The 15,808-nt window shown below is 23.4% G+C and overlaps 2 protein-coding genes across 2 annotated transcripts; one reads left to right on the forward strand and one right to left on the reverse strand. All coding sequences in view use genetic code 6, as the record gives it.

Annotated features, from left to right (window-relative positions):
- Window positions 1–1,261: 1,261 nt before the first annotated feature.
- Window positions 1,262–8,557, forward strand: TTHERM_00264740 (cation channel family protein; the record flags this gene model as incomplete). The annotated part of the gene is made up of 4 exons (XM_001009124.2): window positions 1,262–2,287; window positions 2,690–3,327; window positions 3,676–3,785; window positions 3,846–8,557. 4 exons carry the CDS (start codon window positions 1,262–1,264, stop codon window positions 8,555–8,557), a joined length of 6,486 nt encoding a protein of 2,161 aa, XP_001009124.2.
- Window positions 8,558–10,172: 1,615 nt separating this feature from the next.
- Window positions 10,173–12,365, reverse strand: TTHERM_00264760 (hypothetical protein; the record flags this gene model as incomplete). Its single annotated transcript, XM_001009126.3, has 2 exons — window positions 10,173–11,975; window positions 12,021–12,365. 2 exons carry the CDS (start codon window positions 12,363–12,365, stop codon window positions 10,173–10,175), a joined length of 2,148 nt encoding a protein of 715 aa, XP_001009126.2.
- Between the last annotated feature and the right edge of the window lie 3,443 nt (window positions 12,366–15,808).

Below are 15,808 nucleotides of genomic sequence, written 5' to 3' on the forward strand. Positions count from 1 at the left end.
ATAGTCTATTTCATCTAAATATTTTAAATATTTCTAATCAATTTCTTCTTTTAAATATAATGAATTAATAAAGTGCCAGTAGATTGATAATCGATGAAATATCTAAATAAGAAAAGGCTCAAAATATTTCCCTTATTAATAATTTTTTATCTTTTTATTTAAACATAAAAAATAGTAAAAATTAATAATTAAAATAAAATAAAAATTGTTCTTTTAAAATATTTAATTAAAATTATTTTTATTTTTAGCTTAACAGTAACTTTTAAATTAATAAAAACTGCTAAAATAATTTTAAAATAGCTTGAAGTTTTATTTAGTATTTTTACGTTAAAAATTATAAATTTTATTTTTGTATTAATTAAAATAATTAGAACTTACATTTTTTTATATTAAAAATAGTAAGTTTTTCTTTTAAATTTATTTTTCATGGCTTTTCATGAATCTTCTTTATTTTTTAATAAATAATATTTCTAAAAATAATAAAAATGTAAATAAATTTAGTTATTAAAACTGGATTTTTTTATTCTATTTATATAAATTTTTATTCTAAGTGAAATATTTGATTCTAAATATGTTTTGTTTTTATCATAATTATTTTTTTACTTTGGTATTTTATAAAAACAGATATTTTTATGTTGAAAAAATAAAAGAAAAATATTTTTAAAGTGTATCAAGCTTAGCCACAAAAAATTATGATTGTTCTATAGATTTGTTTTAAATATTTTTCATATTAACATTTTATAGAACGATATTAAAAATTAATAAACTTATCTTCAAAGTGTTTATGTTAAATATTAAATTTATTAAACAAATTTTACTTTAAATATTGAAATGATAGAGTTTCTAATGTAAATTATGTGCTTTTCTTACAAATAAATCCTTATCATAATATCTTAAATAGTCTGAGAATCAAAATATTTAGGATTTAACTAGTAAAAATTCAAGAAAATAAATAAATAAATTAATATATGGATTGATGGCTGGCTTATTTATGTTTTGAGATATTTATTAATTTGTTTGCACTTGGTTATTACTAATCTTTATTACCCTTTTTATACTATAAAGTTAGATTTATCAAGATGTTAAAAAAATTAATAATAAATTTCCAAGCTCATTAATTACTTGTAATTAGAAAAACTAAAGTAAGTAAAGCTGCAAAGTTAATTAAATAGAAACTTAAATAATTAGTGTATTATCATACAAATTTATCATACATAATCAGTTCATAAGTGAGTTTATTCAGTTAAGTCAAAGCTGAGTTATGGATGGCAGCTCTAAAGAGATATTACTGAATAATAAAGATTTTAATAATAGCAGTATTTTTTAAAGCAATGGAGGAGGGATTTAGTTGAAAGTTGCGGATAAATAGTAGGAAGGCAGATAGCATTTTATTAATATTATAGCTCCTCCATTAATACCTGATGAGCAGGCAGAAAAGAAAGATAACTAGAATAAACAAACAATTGATCAATAAAATGAAAAGTAAATTTAGGGAACAATGTAGACACCAATAGATTTGAATGAAAAATAAATATCTCCTAGTAATTAGAGCGATTCAAATAAACTTTTAATAAATCCAAGTTAACCAAGAAGACGCTCTCTTTTTGGTTTGCAGTATGATAAAGAGGTAAAAGAGAAAAAGAAAAAAAGGAATTCAAAGAAAAAAGTAACTTATCAGTCAACTAACAGCAAAAAAGATAGAAAAAGGTCAACATTGGTGAAAGATGATGACTTCAGGGTAGATGATACAAATGGATCAAAAAGTAGGAGAAAACTAACCAATAACATTTTAGAATAGCAGCTGAAGAGATAGTAGACATTGCTTGCTGAAGCAAAGGTAGAACAAAACGAAAATGAAAACTATTAAGATAGGGATTAGGATGCAAGCAGAGGTTAAAACAAGAAAAAAAGCAATAAATCAATTAGTTAGTCAAATTAAAATCTAACTTCAACAAATCAAAACGAAAACACAAATGATTTAGCTAGTAAAAAATCTGTGTAATTAAAACAAACTTCTAAAACTCAAAATCCTTATGATGATTTTACGCTTGAAGACTTAAAAATTTTGTAGGATACAATTTAAATTAATAGGCAAGAACTAGAAAAGGAATTAACCGAAATTCAATAGCAAAAATAGATTAAAAAATAAATTACTTTATAACCTTAAGTTGCAAGAAAATGGGAAAAAGTTAAAAATTAATTGATGGCTTTTACCATGATGAGGAAGATTTTCAACGATATTAAAAAATATGGAACTTCAATGCAAGCACTCAGCATTTCAGATTAAGTAAATATTTCATTCATTTTAAAATGATTATTAACAATTTAAAACTTCTCATCAAATTTATTGAATCAGTTAAGCTTAAATATTAATTAATGACCAAAAAAAGTAAATTTCCACCATTCAAATAAATTACTACCAATAATCAAAGCAAAAATAGAAATCTTTTCAAAAATTTTTTGCTTATTTTGCATAGAGAGCCCTATGAACTGATCTTACCAATCAAATAAAAGCTAAAATAAAGATTTAATCAAATAATAGAACAATTCATGGGATGCTTATTAATATTAATATATTACTAAAGATTGATTAAGACTTATATATAGTTTGTTTGTCTATTTTAATGCTTAATTCTGAATTTATTTAAATCATTTTGTTTGTAGTTTACATTTTTTAATTTGAATATAGGTAATAGAGAAATGTAGAGATTTGTTAGAAAAAAAATAAGAAGAAAAGCAAATAAGAAAATGCTTATTTTATCCAGAATCTTTTATTTTAAATGTTTGGGCTTCTATAATCTTTCTTTTGTACTGTTTCACTGCTATTTACAATCCTTACTAAATATTTTTTAAGCCAAATGATGAAATTATAAATAATTCAATAGACGTATAAACTGTAAACTATTCACTTGATTTCCTCTTTCTTTTGGATATTATTGTCAAAATGAATACAGCTGTTATTACCAGTGCAGGTGAAATTATTGAAAATAGAAAATAAATTATTATAAGATATATTAAGGGATCATTTTTCTTTGATTTGCTATTAGTCATCCCATTTCAAATTCTTGGAATATTATTTCCAGTCCTTGATTAGTAGATTATAAAAACTCAATCTTACAATAAAATATTTCGTATTATAAGAGTACCCTTTTTAATGAGCTAAATCTCCCTTGACTAAAAAATATTTGACTACTTTAAAATTTAAACTACCATTTAGAGGTTGATAAGATTCTTTTTCGCTGTTGCATTCAGCATTCATATTGTAGGCTGTCTTTGGGTATTTGTTGCTCGTATCTAGTACTACGACAGAAATACTTGGATCAATGAGTAATCAATATTTAAAAAATATATTTTTTCCTTTTAAATTATTATTGCAAAAATGTTATATTTTTAGTTATTTTAAATGATACCAAAATTAAAAATATAGCCTTCAAAAACTAAAAATTTTATTAATTCATAATTTTCCAAGCATTTAATTTAATTTATGAATTAGAAATTTACAAAAAAGTTGATTAAGATAAAAAACTAAAGAATTTAATCGAAATTTTAATTAAATTTGCATATAAATTTTGAATGTAAACTATTTTAGTGTTAATAAATATACGCATCATTTTTTTAAAGAATTCATTTATAACTTAAAATAATTAATGGTTTTTTGTTAAATTTTTAATATAGAAACGATATTTAACTCAGTGATTCCACAAAAGTGTACCTTTTTTCTATTTATTGGTGCTTGTAAACATTAGCAACAGTTGGTTTTGGTGATATTCATGCTTCAAATAATGGTAAAATTAAAACGAAATAAATTATACTCAAAATATATATGTTTTTTTTTATAATTAAAGCTGAAATCGTTTTTAGCATTTCTTGGATGATTATTGGGGTAGGATTTTATTCTTTCGCAATTGGTTAAATTTCCAAAATGTTTACAAATTCAGAAAACAGAAAATAAAAGCTAACAAACTCAATTTATATTATGGATGAGTTTTGCACTTAGACTAATCTGCCTAAACACATAAAAGATAAAATAAGAAAAGCTTTACAATATTCTACAAATAAAAGTCTTTTAAGTAGCACAGAAAAAGAAGATTTTTTTGATTCTATTCCTACGAAATTGAAAACTAATCTAGCTTAAGGTATGTTTAAAGGCATGATTACAGAAGTACCGTTTTTAAAGAATAAAGACAGCTTCTTTTTAGCAAATTTACTACCTATGTTATAACCACTTAAACTATCTAAAGGTGATTATGTATACAAGAAAGACTCATATCCAAATTTAGTTTATTTTATCATTGATGGGAAGGTTAATTTTCTGATTGGGCCTAATGATATGGTTTTTAAATCCTTTTTGGCTGGTTCTTATTTTGGTGAAATAGAAATCTTTCATTAGTGCTTGAGATTATTTAATGTAAGATGTGAATCAAGTTGTGAGTTTTTAACGCTTGATAGAGATTATTTTGGTGAATTAATGGATAAGTTTCCTTAAGTTGAATAAGAAATGTTTGAGATGGTTCAACTTAGACAAGAACTAATGAATTAATCTCTTTAAAAAATAGAAATGCTCCTCCCTTTAAAAGAAACTGATAATTTCTGGAAAAATGCTTAGATGAAGTCTTTTGCTGAAATACTTAATCATAGAAGAACACATTCGTTTTTAAATCAAGAAGAGAATAATTACAGCAAAAGTTTAAATATTCAATTAGATGATCAAAAAAATAATTAATTTATCAATAGTAATTTTAAGAGTAATTTAAACACTCTCTCACCATTATATGCAATGCAAGCAAATTAAGATGTTGATAAGAAGTTTTCTGAAAACTAAAATATATCAACATCTCAATCTCCCATCTTACCTGAAGTAGCTTAATTAACTGCTCATGAAGCTTAAAATAAGAAAGTGTTTAGTTACGAAAATACTGCACACAATCAAAATCCTTTAAGTAAAATTAACGAAAATATTAATGGATAGCAAAAAGGTTAGCCAAGTATTGAGAGAGTAGAATCTTTAACATCAATTGGATAGCAACAATTTGATGAAGTTAATCCAAAAAGCATTACAATTTTTAAGAAATCTAAAATTGAATACAATCAGCAAGCAAGTGGTGGAAGTAGTGCAAGTAGCAGAATAAATATAAATAATGATTCTCCATCTCAGTCAAACTTACCAGTAGTTCAATCAACGATGAGCTTGAAAAACAATAACTTAGTCTTGAATGTCTTCAATGAAAAACAAGAGCCAATGTTAGTCGAAGTTTACGAAGAAGAAGTTCAGCAAACAAAGCTACTTTAATCAACATCCACTTCATCAATGAAAAACTTAAATGAGCCACAAGTGCATAGCGAAAATGAAAATGCATTATTAGATAGAAACAATAGTATAAAGAGTTAAGGAAACATTAAAAAAATTTAGCAAAAATATGGTGTGAGCACTCTTGATAGAATCGAAGAAAAAAACTCTCATATTGATTAAGAAAATTTGTCCAATTCATATATAACCAATGAAATTGTTCCTTCTTTTACTTCTTTTAGCATGAAAAATGAAGGAAATTATGAAGTCAATTTAGAAAAAAAATAGTCATTAAGCAGAAATCTAGCAAATCAGAGAAGATCAAGTTTAGGAACCTAATTTTTAACTTAGAACAGCATAAAACAAATTAATTAAAATAATGAACTTGATCTCTCTGTAGGTTCAATAAAATAGAAGCAGAAAGACAAAAGCAATCAATAAGATGTAAAAAATCATCACCAATTATAAGAAAAATCAGACAGTAATGTACTTCTTATCCAACTTAAGAAAGATTCAATAATAGAAAATGCTAATTTGCTTGATGAGTTATTAATGAATGATTCTTTAAATTAAAATAATCAAAAATAAAAAAGTCAAAGCTTTCTTGATGTTAATAAAGATTTTTTGCAATAAGACAGCATTAAGAATAAAAATCTTTTAAAAAAATAAGAAACCATATAAAAAAATAATAATTAAGAAATGAATAAAAAAGATTAAGAAAATACTAATGATTTTACTGAAAAAATCGTTTCAATTTCTTAGTAAACAACTTAATAAATACCTTAAAAATAATCTGAAATTAGTGAATAGTCCATTAAAAATTTCTCTAATTTTTCAGAAGCAATTTTACTTAAGAAATCAGATTCTTTGAATTATAACATTACGGATTCCTAAAAGCTTGCTATTTCTGAAGATTAGAGTTTTAAAATAAATATTTCTGATGACAATAACTAAGAATAAAAGCTTTCTCAGTAAAAATAAAGCAACTAAAATTCATAAAGTAATTCTAAACTTCTGAATAGGAGATAAGATACTTTAAAGCTTCAAGAAAGCAATGAAGAAGAGGAACACACTTCAAATAAGAACATCATATTTTCAGATAGATTAGATAAAATATACAATAATGTCAATAAATCGATTACTTCTATCAATCTAAAAGTGTAAAAATTATCCAGAAAGGAAACTTTAAGTGTAACTTCCTCAAAAAATAAATCTTTGCAAGAAATGGTGATGATTGAAACCTCACCTGAGTAAACTCCAGTAAACAAGAGAACAAAAATTAGCTTTTAAACAAGAGTAAGTAAACCTACATAAATAACATAAAACAGTTTCCACACTTTAGTGTTGGATAAACCATAAAACGAATTATAAGTAAATAGAAGAAACAATTTTCAAAGATTTTAAAAGACTTAGACAGTAATAAACACAGATAGCGATGAAGATAAAAAATTGGATCTCAAGAATTTGAGATAAACAAAAACAATAACTAATTTTGCTGATATTGGTGGTATTAATGAAACAGATGCAGAAGAGCCAATAAAAAATAATTAATCAAATAAAAATGATTTCGACATATAATCTCTTCACCATTTATCCAAAAATGAGTTTGTCTCTCCTTAGAGTAACCCAGAATCTCCACCTCAAATTTACAATAACATAGAAGATTTAGATTTGTTAGACACTAACATAAAGGAAAAGAATAAAGAAGTTCCAAATGAAAAAGCATTAGAAAGAAAAAGGAAAAAAATAGAATTTGTTTCTAAAAAAACTAAAACAAAAGACATGAAGCAACAATAAAAAGAAAACAATTCTAAAAATTTAAAAATAAAGATTTCTAATAAAAAAGAATCAAAAGAGAGAAAAAAGAAAAATAATTTTATATCTAAATTTAATACTTCATATGAAGCAGATAGCCAAGACTAAAAAAAACATATTGAAAAAGAGACTTAATAAAATAAAAAATAAAAAACTAAAAAGAAAAAATCAAAAGCTAAGAAAATTAGTGAAGAAAATAACTAAAAGTTTGTTGATGATAAGCATCAATTAGATAAAGAAAACAAAGAACATGAAAAGAAATCTTTAAACAATATTACAATTCATACAGAACATACAAGTAAAAACAGAAGTTTAAACTCACTGAATATCAACGATATGATGAAACATATTGTTCATGAGGATGATGATCATCATTTCCACATTGAAAGAATTATGAAAACAAGATAGATATATGGTAAACTGACTTCTTCAAAAGATTTTGATTCAAGTGAAAAGAGAAACAGATAAAACGATGGTGATGTTTCATCATCTTCTTCATCAACAAGAAAAAATAAAAATAATCATGATAATAAAGAACCAAAACTTAAACTCCCAAACTTAGAAATGTTGAGGAGAGAAAGGAGACTAAAAAAATCTTAAACAAACTAATTTGAAGATAGAATCAGGTTATTAAAAAAGATGGGGTCTATTTAAATTTCTCCTAACTCGCCTTAAGTTGAGAAGTATAAAATGTCATACAGCCAAAGCATCTTAAGCCCAATAATGAATAAAAATTCGAATATAGACAATCTTAAGAATAAAAATATTTAAAATATATCTTTTTCAGACATGGTTCAAAGCATTAATTCAAAACCTTAAAGCGTAGACAAGATCTAAGAAAAAGAAGGAAATAAATCAGAAAAATAAGCGAAGCTTAATATTAGCAAACATGGAGGAAGAAACTAATTCAGTGATTCTGATGCAATAAAAAAAAAAGTAAAAAAAATAACAAAAGCAGCTGTAGATAAAAAGGAAAATCAAAGGATGGAGAAAACAAAAGAAGACTAAATGAAAAATAAATATCACTAAAAAGAGATTAAAACTTTAAAATAAAACGTGAGTAAAATATCTCATAAACTTGATTCAATTACCTATTAATACGAGAACATTATCAATTTAGTTTCTACACTAACTACTAAGCTAAAAATCGTTCAAAGGTAATAGCAACAGGAAGAAGAAGAAAAAATTAAAAATCAATAAATTAATAACAAAAAAATGCCAATAATTATAAACAGAATAAATAAATCTCCATTGTCTTTGAAAGAAATGGATGATATAGATAAAATACTAGATGATCTTCACGTTTTAAGTCACAAAGATGTTCTTAATCCACTCACTATGAGAAGAAGGAAGAGCTCTTCAGATAGCTAATCATAAGAATTCAGTGATAAAAAGTAGAACTTCTTATCTAAAATCGATTAAAAAGGAATTAAAGATTTTATTTTAGAAAATTGAAACAGAATCAAACTTTTTATAAAAATTATTAATTTTTGATGTATATATCTATCTATCTATTTATAAATTTTGCATAAATTAATAATTATATTAAAATAAAATAATTTAATAAATCTTTTTTGTATAAAAACTAACCTAATAATTAAAAAGCAAATTTGAAAATTTATTCTTTTACCATTTTGAAGAGAACAAAATACTATATTTACTCTAACTTAAAAAGTTTCTAATTTAAAACCTTTGTTCTGTTTTAATGAGGAAATTTTTTTAAAGAATGAGGTACTAGTCTAATTGAAAAATTGGCTCTGCTATAACATATTTATTTATTTCAACCATAAGAAAGAATTCGTTGAAGCCTGGAAAACACCAAATTTTTCTTGTATCTAAAAATAAATGAAATTAACAAATATGCTTAAACTAAAAAATTAAAAAATATTATTTACAGTCAAACTTTAAAAAAAGTTTAATTTTTAAAATAATAATCTATGTAAAAAGAGTATCAGAAAAAATAATTTTATTATCGATTAATTCTTAAATTAGGAAATAAATTCTTTCACCAAACCTCAATAGCAAGAAATCTTTCTCTTCATCAAATAGTTGGTATCAGAATACTGTAAAAAATGATAAATTTTAAGTAAACAAAAAATATTGGTTTTGGCTGTAATTTAATACAAATGCCCTACAAATATAGATTATTTTTATTCCTTCCTCAAAGCATAAATTTATCAATCTATTTCAGAAGAATACTTGCTGATTTCACTTAATAAATGGAAGAAAAATGAATATTATAGAAAGAAAATGATAAACCACGTACAATTAAATTAACAATAACTATTTATTTTTTTTATTTCAGACATATGTATAAAATATTTTCCATTCTAAAAATATTTATGGGTTTTAAAATAAATACCATTTTTAAAAAATTCATGTTAATTATGAATAGGTTTTTAAATATTCATACAATATTTAATTTTAAAAAATATGAATACCCTAGCTTTTATATTTTTGATTTTATCATATTAAATTATTTACAAAATTTTCAAATTAAAATTATAAATGCAAGATAAAACAAACAAACAAATTCATATTATCTTAATAAAGTAGGTAATTAAAAGTAATTTTTTGCTTATAGGATAGATATTAATTATTTGATTATAATTTATCAAATATGATTTAATTATAATTACTAATAAAAAATAAATGGTCAAAATTAGTTTATGTGATTTAAAGCTAAAAATCATAAAGTTAATTTTTTAACAGAAAAGATTTTTGAAATAAATTAATAATTTAAAAAAGTTGAAAAGCAAATAAATTGATTGAGACAGACAGACATACATACACAGTATTTTTAAACTAATGATTTTGATTTAAAATTGAATAGAGACAAGAAGTGATTAATTTATTTATATACATAATGAAATTATATAGAGTATTACATCTAAATTTATACTATTAATTAATAATTTTAAATGATAATAATTATAACTTGTTAATTGGATTTAAATATTTGTTTATTTGAAAAATGGCAATTTTAATTTATTTTTATTTTTTGTTTGTTTGATTGGTTGGTTGGTTGTTTGTTTGTTTTATGAATGTTTTAGTGAGTGGATGAGACTGCTCAAAGATATTTTTAGAGCTGATTATTAATTTCTTTAATTATTGCATTTTATTTTGAGATGAAATCTAGGTGATATATGCTGACGAAAAATTCTTATTTCAATTATACGTAAGGGACATTTAATTTATTTAGAATCATTTGTTTAAGAGCAATACTTGAATTGAAAACTTCTGGAGCCATTTCTTCTCTAGCAGAAATTACATCGAGTGTGAAAGGAATGGCAGGTAATTTACAGTTTTAATTGGTATTTTAGTTGCTAGATTTAATAAAGAAGTCTACATAGAAAGTTTCAACGTTACTTTATTGCAAGTATGTAATATTGAGATTTGTTAACACATTTTCAACAAGATTAATATTTTTTTTCTTGATGTGAGTGAGTAAGTATTGCTAACTTTTTTAATAATTTAAGTTGATTTTGAATTAGTCTTTCTTTATTTCGTGTAAAATCAGAGCATAGCTTGCTTCATAGTCTTAATTCCATACTTAAGGCATAAATTCTTTAACCAAAGTGAATATCTAGGACATTTGCAAAGTAAAATTGTTTTCAATTAATTTTTATGGGGATGACTTATATACTGATAGGTATTACTCAGGATTTTCTATGTTAAATAAGCAGAGAGTACGTACTGTAATAATAAATGAGAAATGATTATCACAGTTTGAATTAAAAGTAGACTTAAGTTAATCTAAAATTTTGATTACTGACTCTCTATAATTTTGTGCATTAATTAATTAATACAAATTCAAAACATTTAATATTTAATTTGAAGACATCTAGCTAAGTTTCTCCATTATAAACTAATCTATTATTTTAAAAGAGACTTCATCTTAAGAAAGAATTTGCCATTAGGTGTCCATGCTTTCATTTTCTTTGTTCTTTGGTGTTTCTTTATCTTGATCTTAAGCAACTGATTCAGACTTCTCTCCATCAGACTCAGAGACTTAGTCGGAGCTTTGTAATGGGATTTAGATGTCATATTCGTAGCTTGTGATGACTCTGCTTGAGAGGAAGTTTTAAGAACGAAGGAGATTTCTTAAAATAACTTAGAATTGAGAAACAGATAGTTTTTGGCTGGTTATTAATTTGCAGAGACTTATGTAGAACATTTAATGTAATTATGGAGTACCTTTCTCATTTTTGCTGAAGATGGAAACGAACACTTTAAGCAATTCGGGATTCTATGATCTGAGTAGAACATTCTAATTATAATCAGAAACTAAGCTATGAGTGATAAATTTGTGGGTCTTTCTGAATAAATCGGAATCTTTGTGATAGTATGTCATAAATAGAATCATTTCTCTCTCCATTTGAGGATTTTCCAATATTTTTTAATATATTTTTTAAAACCAGAAGCGCAATTGTACAGGTTCAACAATTTGTAAAGTGTTGTCCTTATGCTTCATGCATGAGGCATAAAAAACTTGCTTGATTTTGTCTAGTTCAAAACTTTCATAATTCTTTTGAACTTAGTTCTTTATTTGAAGCAAGACTTTATTGCTTAAATGAAAGTTCAAGAAGTCTTCTCTTGATATGTTGAAAAGAGCATACAGAGTGTTTTGGTTGTGCTTTGAAGGATCTTAGTTGATATTTTTGACTATTGGCATAACTAATTGCATCAAGAATTCTCTTTGTTTAAGATTTATTTAGTTGATTTAGGACCTTATTAAAAGGCAATATTGCTAGACGATTTGGAGCTTATCTTGAGCTGAATATGCATTTTCCACCTTTTACATTGCGACCTAAAAGCTCATTGAAAGGGGCATTCTGTAAGCAACATCTATTTTCTTTGCTTCTTCCTATTGCTTATTTTGCAATAAATTGGATTGGGAAATTCTTCTGAAACTTACATGTTCTTCTTAATTATCTTCTTTTAATGTGGAGTTGGCATCAAACCCTAATAATGAGTTGTTATTTGAAAACAGATTTTCTTATGTTGACTCAAGGGTGTTGGTGTAATTGTTTTTGTGGACAGAATCCATTTCGTCTTCAATGTCCTTGAATTGGCTTTGCAATTCCATCTCCTCTTCAGTGAACTTCTCATTTATGTCTGAATACATAGCGAGATTTATGAAGCTCTGCTAAGAAGTATAAGTGAGCTACTAATTTGACTTAAAGTATCTTAAACTATGGAATAACTAGCTGAATTATCTTGGCTATTTCACTAAATTCTGCACTAATTGTTTACAAATCATTTGTGCTTTGGTTTTTACTATGGATGATGGGCTTTTTTGGTTTTCTAGAAAGTAGATTTTCCTTTTTTGATATTTTTACTAACTAAATTTGTTTTTTAGCTTAACAACTATTTCTTGATTTTTGTTTTTTTGGTTGAAATCAGTCTGCTGGTAATTTCTATCTTATAATATTAACTATTTAGGTGTTCTTCTATTTACTTTTAACTTTGCTTTGCTTTTCTTTTCTTTGTTTCCTTGCTAGCTTGCTTGCTTGTTTTTATCTATCTATGTTTTTTTTTGTTTGTTTGCTTGATTGATTGATTGCTTTTTGCGCTTAAAGCGATTATTTATGTTTGCTTGTTTGTTTTCTAAAAGCTTTTTAAAAAAGTTAAAATCTGTCCTTTAAAATTTGTATTAATATTTTAGTATTCTGATTTGATAATTATTTATGATAATTTAATTTTATAAATTTGTAATTTGACCTCTTTAGAATTTCTATGAAATATTATTTGATCCTACATTTTGAATACCAAAGAAAGCTTCTTTACTTTTCCTAGATAATTTCTTTAATTACTGTATTCAATTATTTCTACTTACTAATACTCATGGATGTACTTTGAATTAATGCACACACTCTACTTATTTTTAATTGTGCCATTTATAGATTTTTGTTCTGTTTACAACTTAATAAAGCGTTATTGATTGGGAAATTTAAAGAAATTTCCTTTAGAATCTTCTAATTCTCCTTATAAGAAATGTTTGAAAAACTTACTTTGAACCAAAATCCAGAAACTTCTAAATTTTTTAGTTTAAAGCTTCTTTAAACAAAAGAATAACAAGCAAAGTATGAAATAGCATTTAAAATATATCAGTATTTTAATAATTTATAATAAAAATATTTTTAAATATAATAAATATTTTGAAATAGAAAAATAAAATAATTTATTTTTATAATTTAATTAATTGAATTTTAAAGAATATTTAATTTATAATCACTAATTCTACTTTGGTATTTTGAATAATATCAATTAATAAGATATTAATTAATTAATTAATTATCTAAATACCCAACTAAAAATGAATCTCATATTATTAATAACAATATTATTTATATTCTTGTTTTTTTATTTTGATAATTTAAATATTTTTTTAAAATACCATAAATATCTATTTTAAAAAATTATTAAACGGCAACATTCCAATGAAAAATAAATCAATCTAAGGACTAAATTTGATCAAAAGTTTTTATCTGAATATGTCCTTAATATATGAGAAACTACGGTATTTTATTTATTTATTAAACTACGCTAATTTTTCTTACATTTATTAAAAATAAATAATTAAATTTTAGAATAGGATAAGGATTAGAAATAAATAGCTTCATTTTATTATAAATTACCTTTTCAGCCAACATATTGATTTATATTAAAAGTCTTATTTTCTCCTATTAATTTTCCAATAAAATTGATTTAAAACTATCTATCTTTGTTTTTATTCATAAATACTTTTCAAAATAATAATAATCAACAAACAAAAAAATTCAAAAGAAAAGAAGTAAATAAACTTAGAACTAAATATAAACTAAGATTATGTATAAGCTAAAATAACTCTTTTGGTACTCTGTTTTCTATTATCTAGTAAACATTTATAGTATAGTAATTGCTATTTGTCTATACTTATAAGGTGGAGATAATAACAAGGCCTATTTTATTACTTTCTTTACTATTTTTGGAATTGATAAACTTATATTAATCTAAATTTTAAAAACTTAATATTATGGTCCAGACAGATTAAAAATTATGTTATTTGATATTTTCTAGATTGGATTCATTTACATTTTCTTTGAAGATCATTTTTAATAATTTAGTTTAGTAAATACTTTAAAAACTAAGCTTTACAGTAGAATCATTCCTTAAATTGTTATAGAATTTATTTTCTTTTTTTGGCTCAAAGGTTTGTCTAATCGAGAAAATTCAGAAAGTATTTTGATTGCAACTTTGTTCAACTTTATATTTTTTTTAGCTCTATTTTGCACTCTTTTTTTTGTTATTATGTGGGAAACTGAATTTCTTTTTTCTTACCATGAGATTAATAAAAATTATAAGAGATAAATTTATATTTTCTTCAGATTTTTCTTGACTCAAATGCCATATTACTTAAGTATATGCACATTTTCTCTATATGATTTTAGAATAAATATAGGTTACTACATAATTGTTTTCATAACAATAATAGGATACATTTTTTATATTCACCCTAATTCTGATTGCGAATTCATTAAATTTATTTTTAATTATTTATGTTTTAATGGATATAGAATACATGCGGATAAAGATTTAGGTTACTTGTCAAAAACTTAAGCATATTTACTTATTGCTACTTATGTAAATTAAATGATTAGAGTTGTTATTATATTTATTTTTTTGCTAAAATGATATTTTTGAGAGTTAAGAGATATAAAAAGTAAAGTAAATACTTATATTTATAACTTTAGGATTTAGCTTTTTATAGTTTATTTATCTATTTTATGAATCTTATGTGATTATATTCAAGACTAAGGTCATTAATATCTTTTCTAAAAGTGACATAAAATCTACTAATATTATTCTTTAGAACAAGAAATATACAAATTTCATAATATATCTTAACGAATAATAGAATTTTTAAGATCTATAAGAATAATTATTAAGCTAAAGCGATTTTAGAAATGAACTATCAACTTTTGTAAGACTAATTTTATAATTTCTAAGAAAAAATAAATAAGGGATTTTTAGATAAATAGAGATATTAAATTTAGGTTTTAAATATTTTGATCAATTTTGTGATGACATTGTATCAAGCATAGAAGATTTGGATGATAATTTGTTCTTATATTTAATGAAACATAAGGGATATAATTATTACTTCATGATGCTAAAATAAAGAGTAAAAAATAGATTTTTTTTAAGTTAAATAACCTATAAACTAGCTCGTGAGATTAGCTATAGAAAGTAAGAATATCAAATTTTTAAAAATTTTGAATCTTGTTCATTATAAATAACTTTATTTAAAAAAACATTATCTCATCTTATGTATATTTAACCATCTTAAATACTCTATGACTTATATTAAGATTATTCAAGTCTTTTTAATCTTCGAAAACTTCAAAAAGTAGTGTAATATTCATACTGACTATGTTTTAGATTTATAATATTAGGAGGAAATTTATATAGTACTTCGAGAATTGTAATCTTGGAAGTATTTTACTAATTTAAGTGTATTTTGTAATTTTAATATTAAAATAAAAATATCAAACTTTATGATTGTTCATTTTTTTTTTAAATTAAATATTAAATTTCAGATATAAAATTTTTAATTTATATTAGACTTTTATTTTATCAATAATGTTCTTAATTATTTTAAAAGGTAATAAATAAATAAATATTTAATAATCAAATAATTTCAAAATTAATTCTTTTAGAAAA

The sequence above is a fragment of the Tetrahymena thermophila genome (genome assembly GCF_000189635.1).
Source record: "Tetrahymena thermophila SB210 genomic scaffold scf_8254788, whole genome shotgun sequence".
Classification (NCBI taxonomy): Eukaryota; Ciliophora; class Oligohymenophorea; order Hymenostomatida; family Tetrahymenidae; genus Tetrahymena; species Tetrahymena thermophila.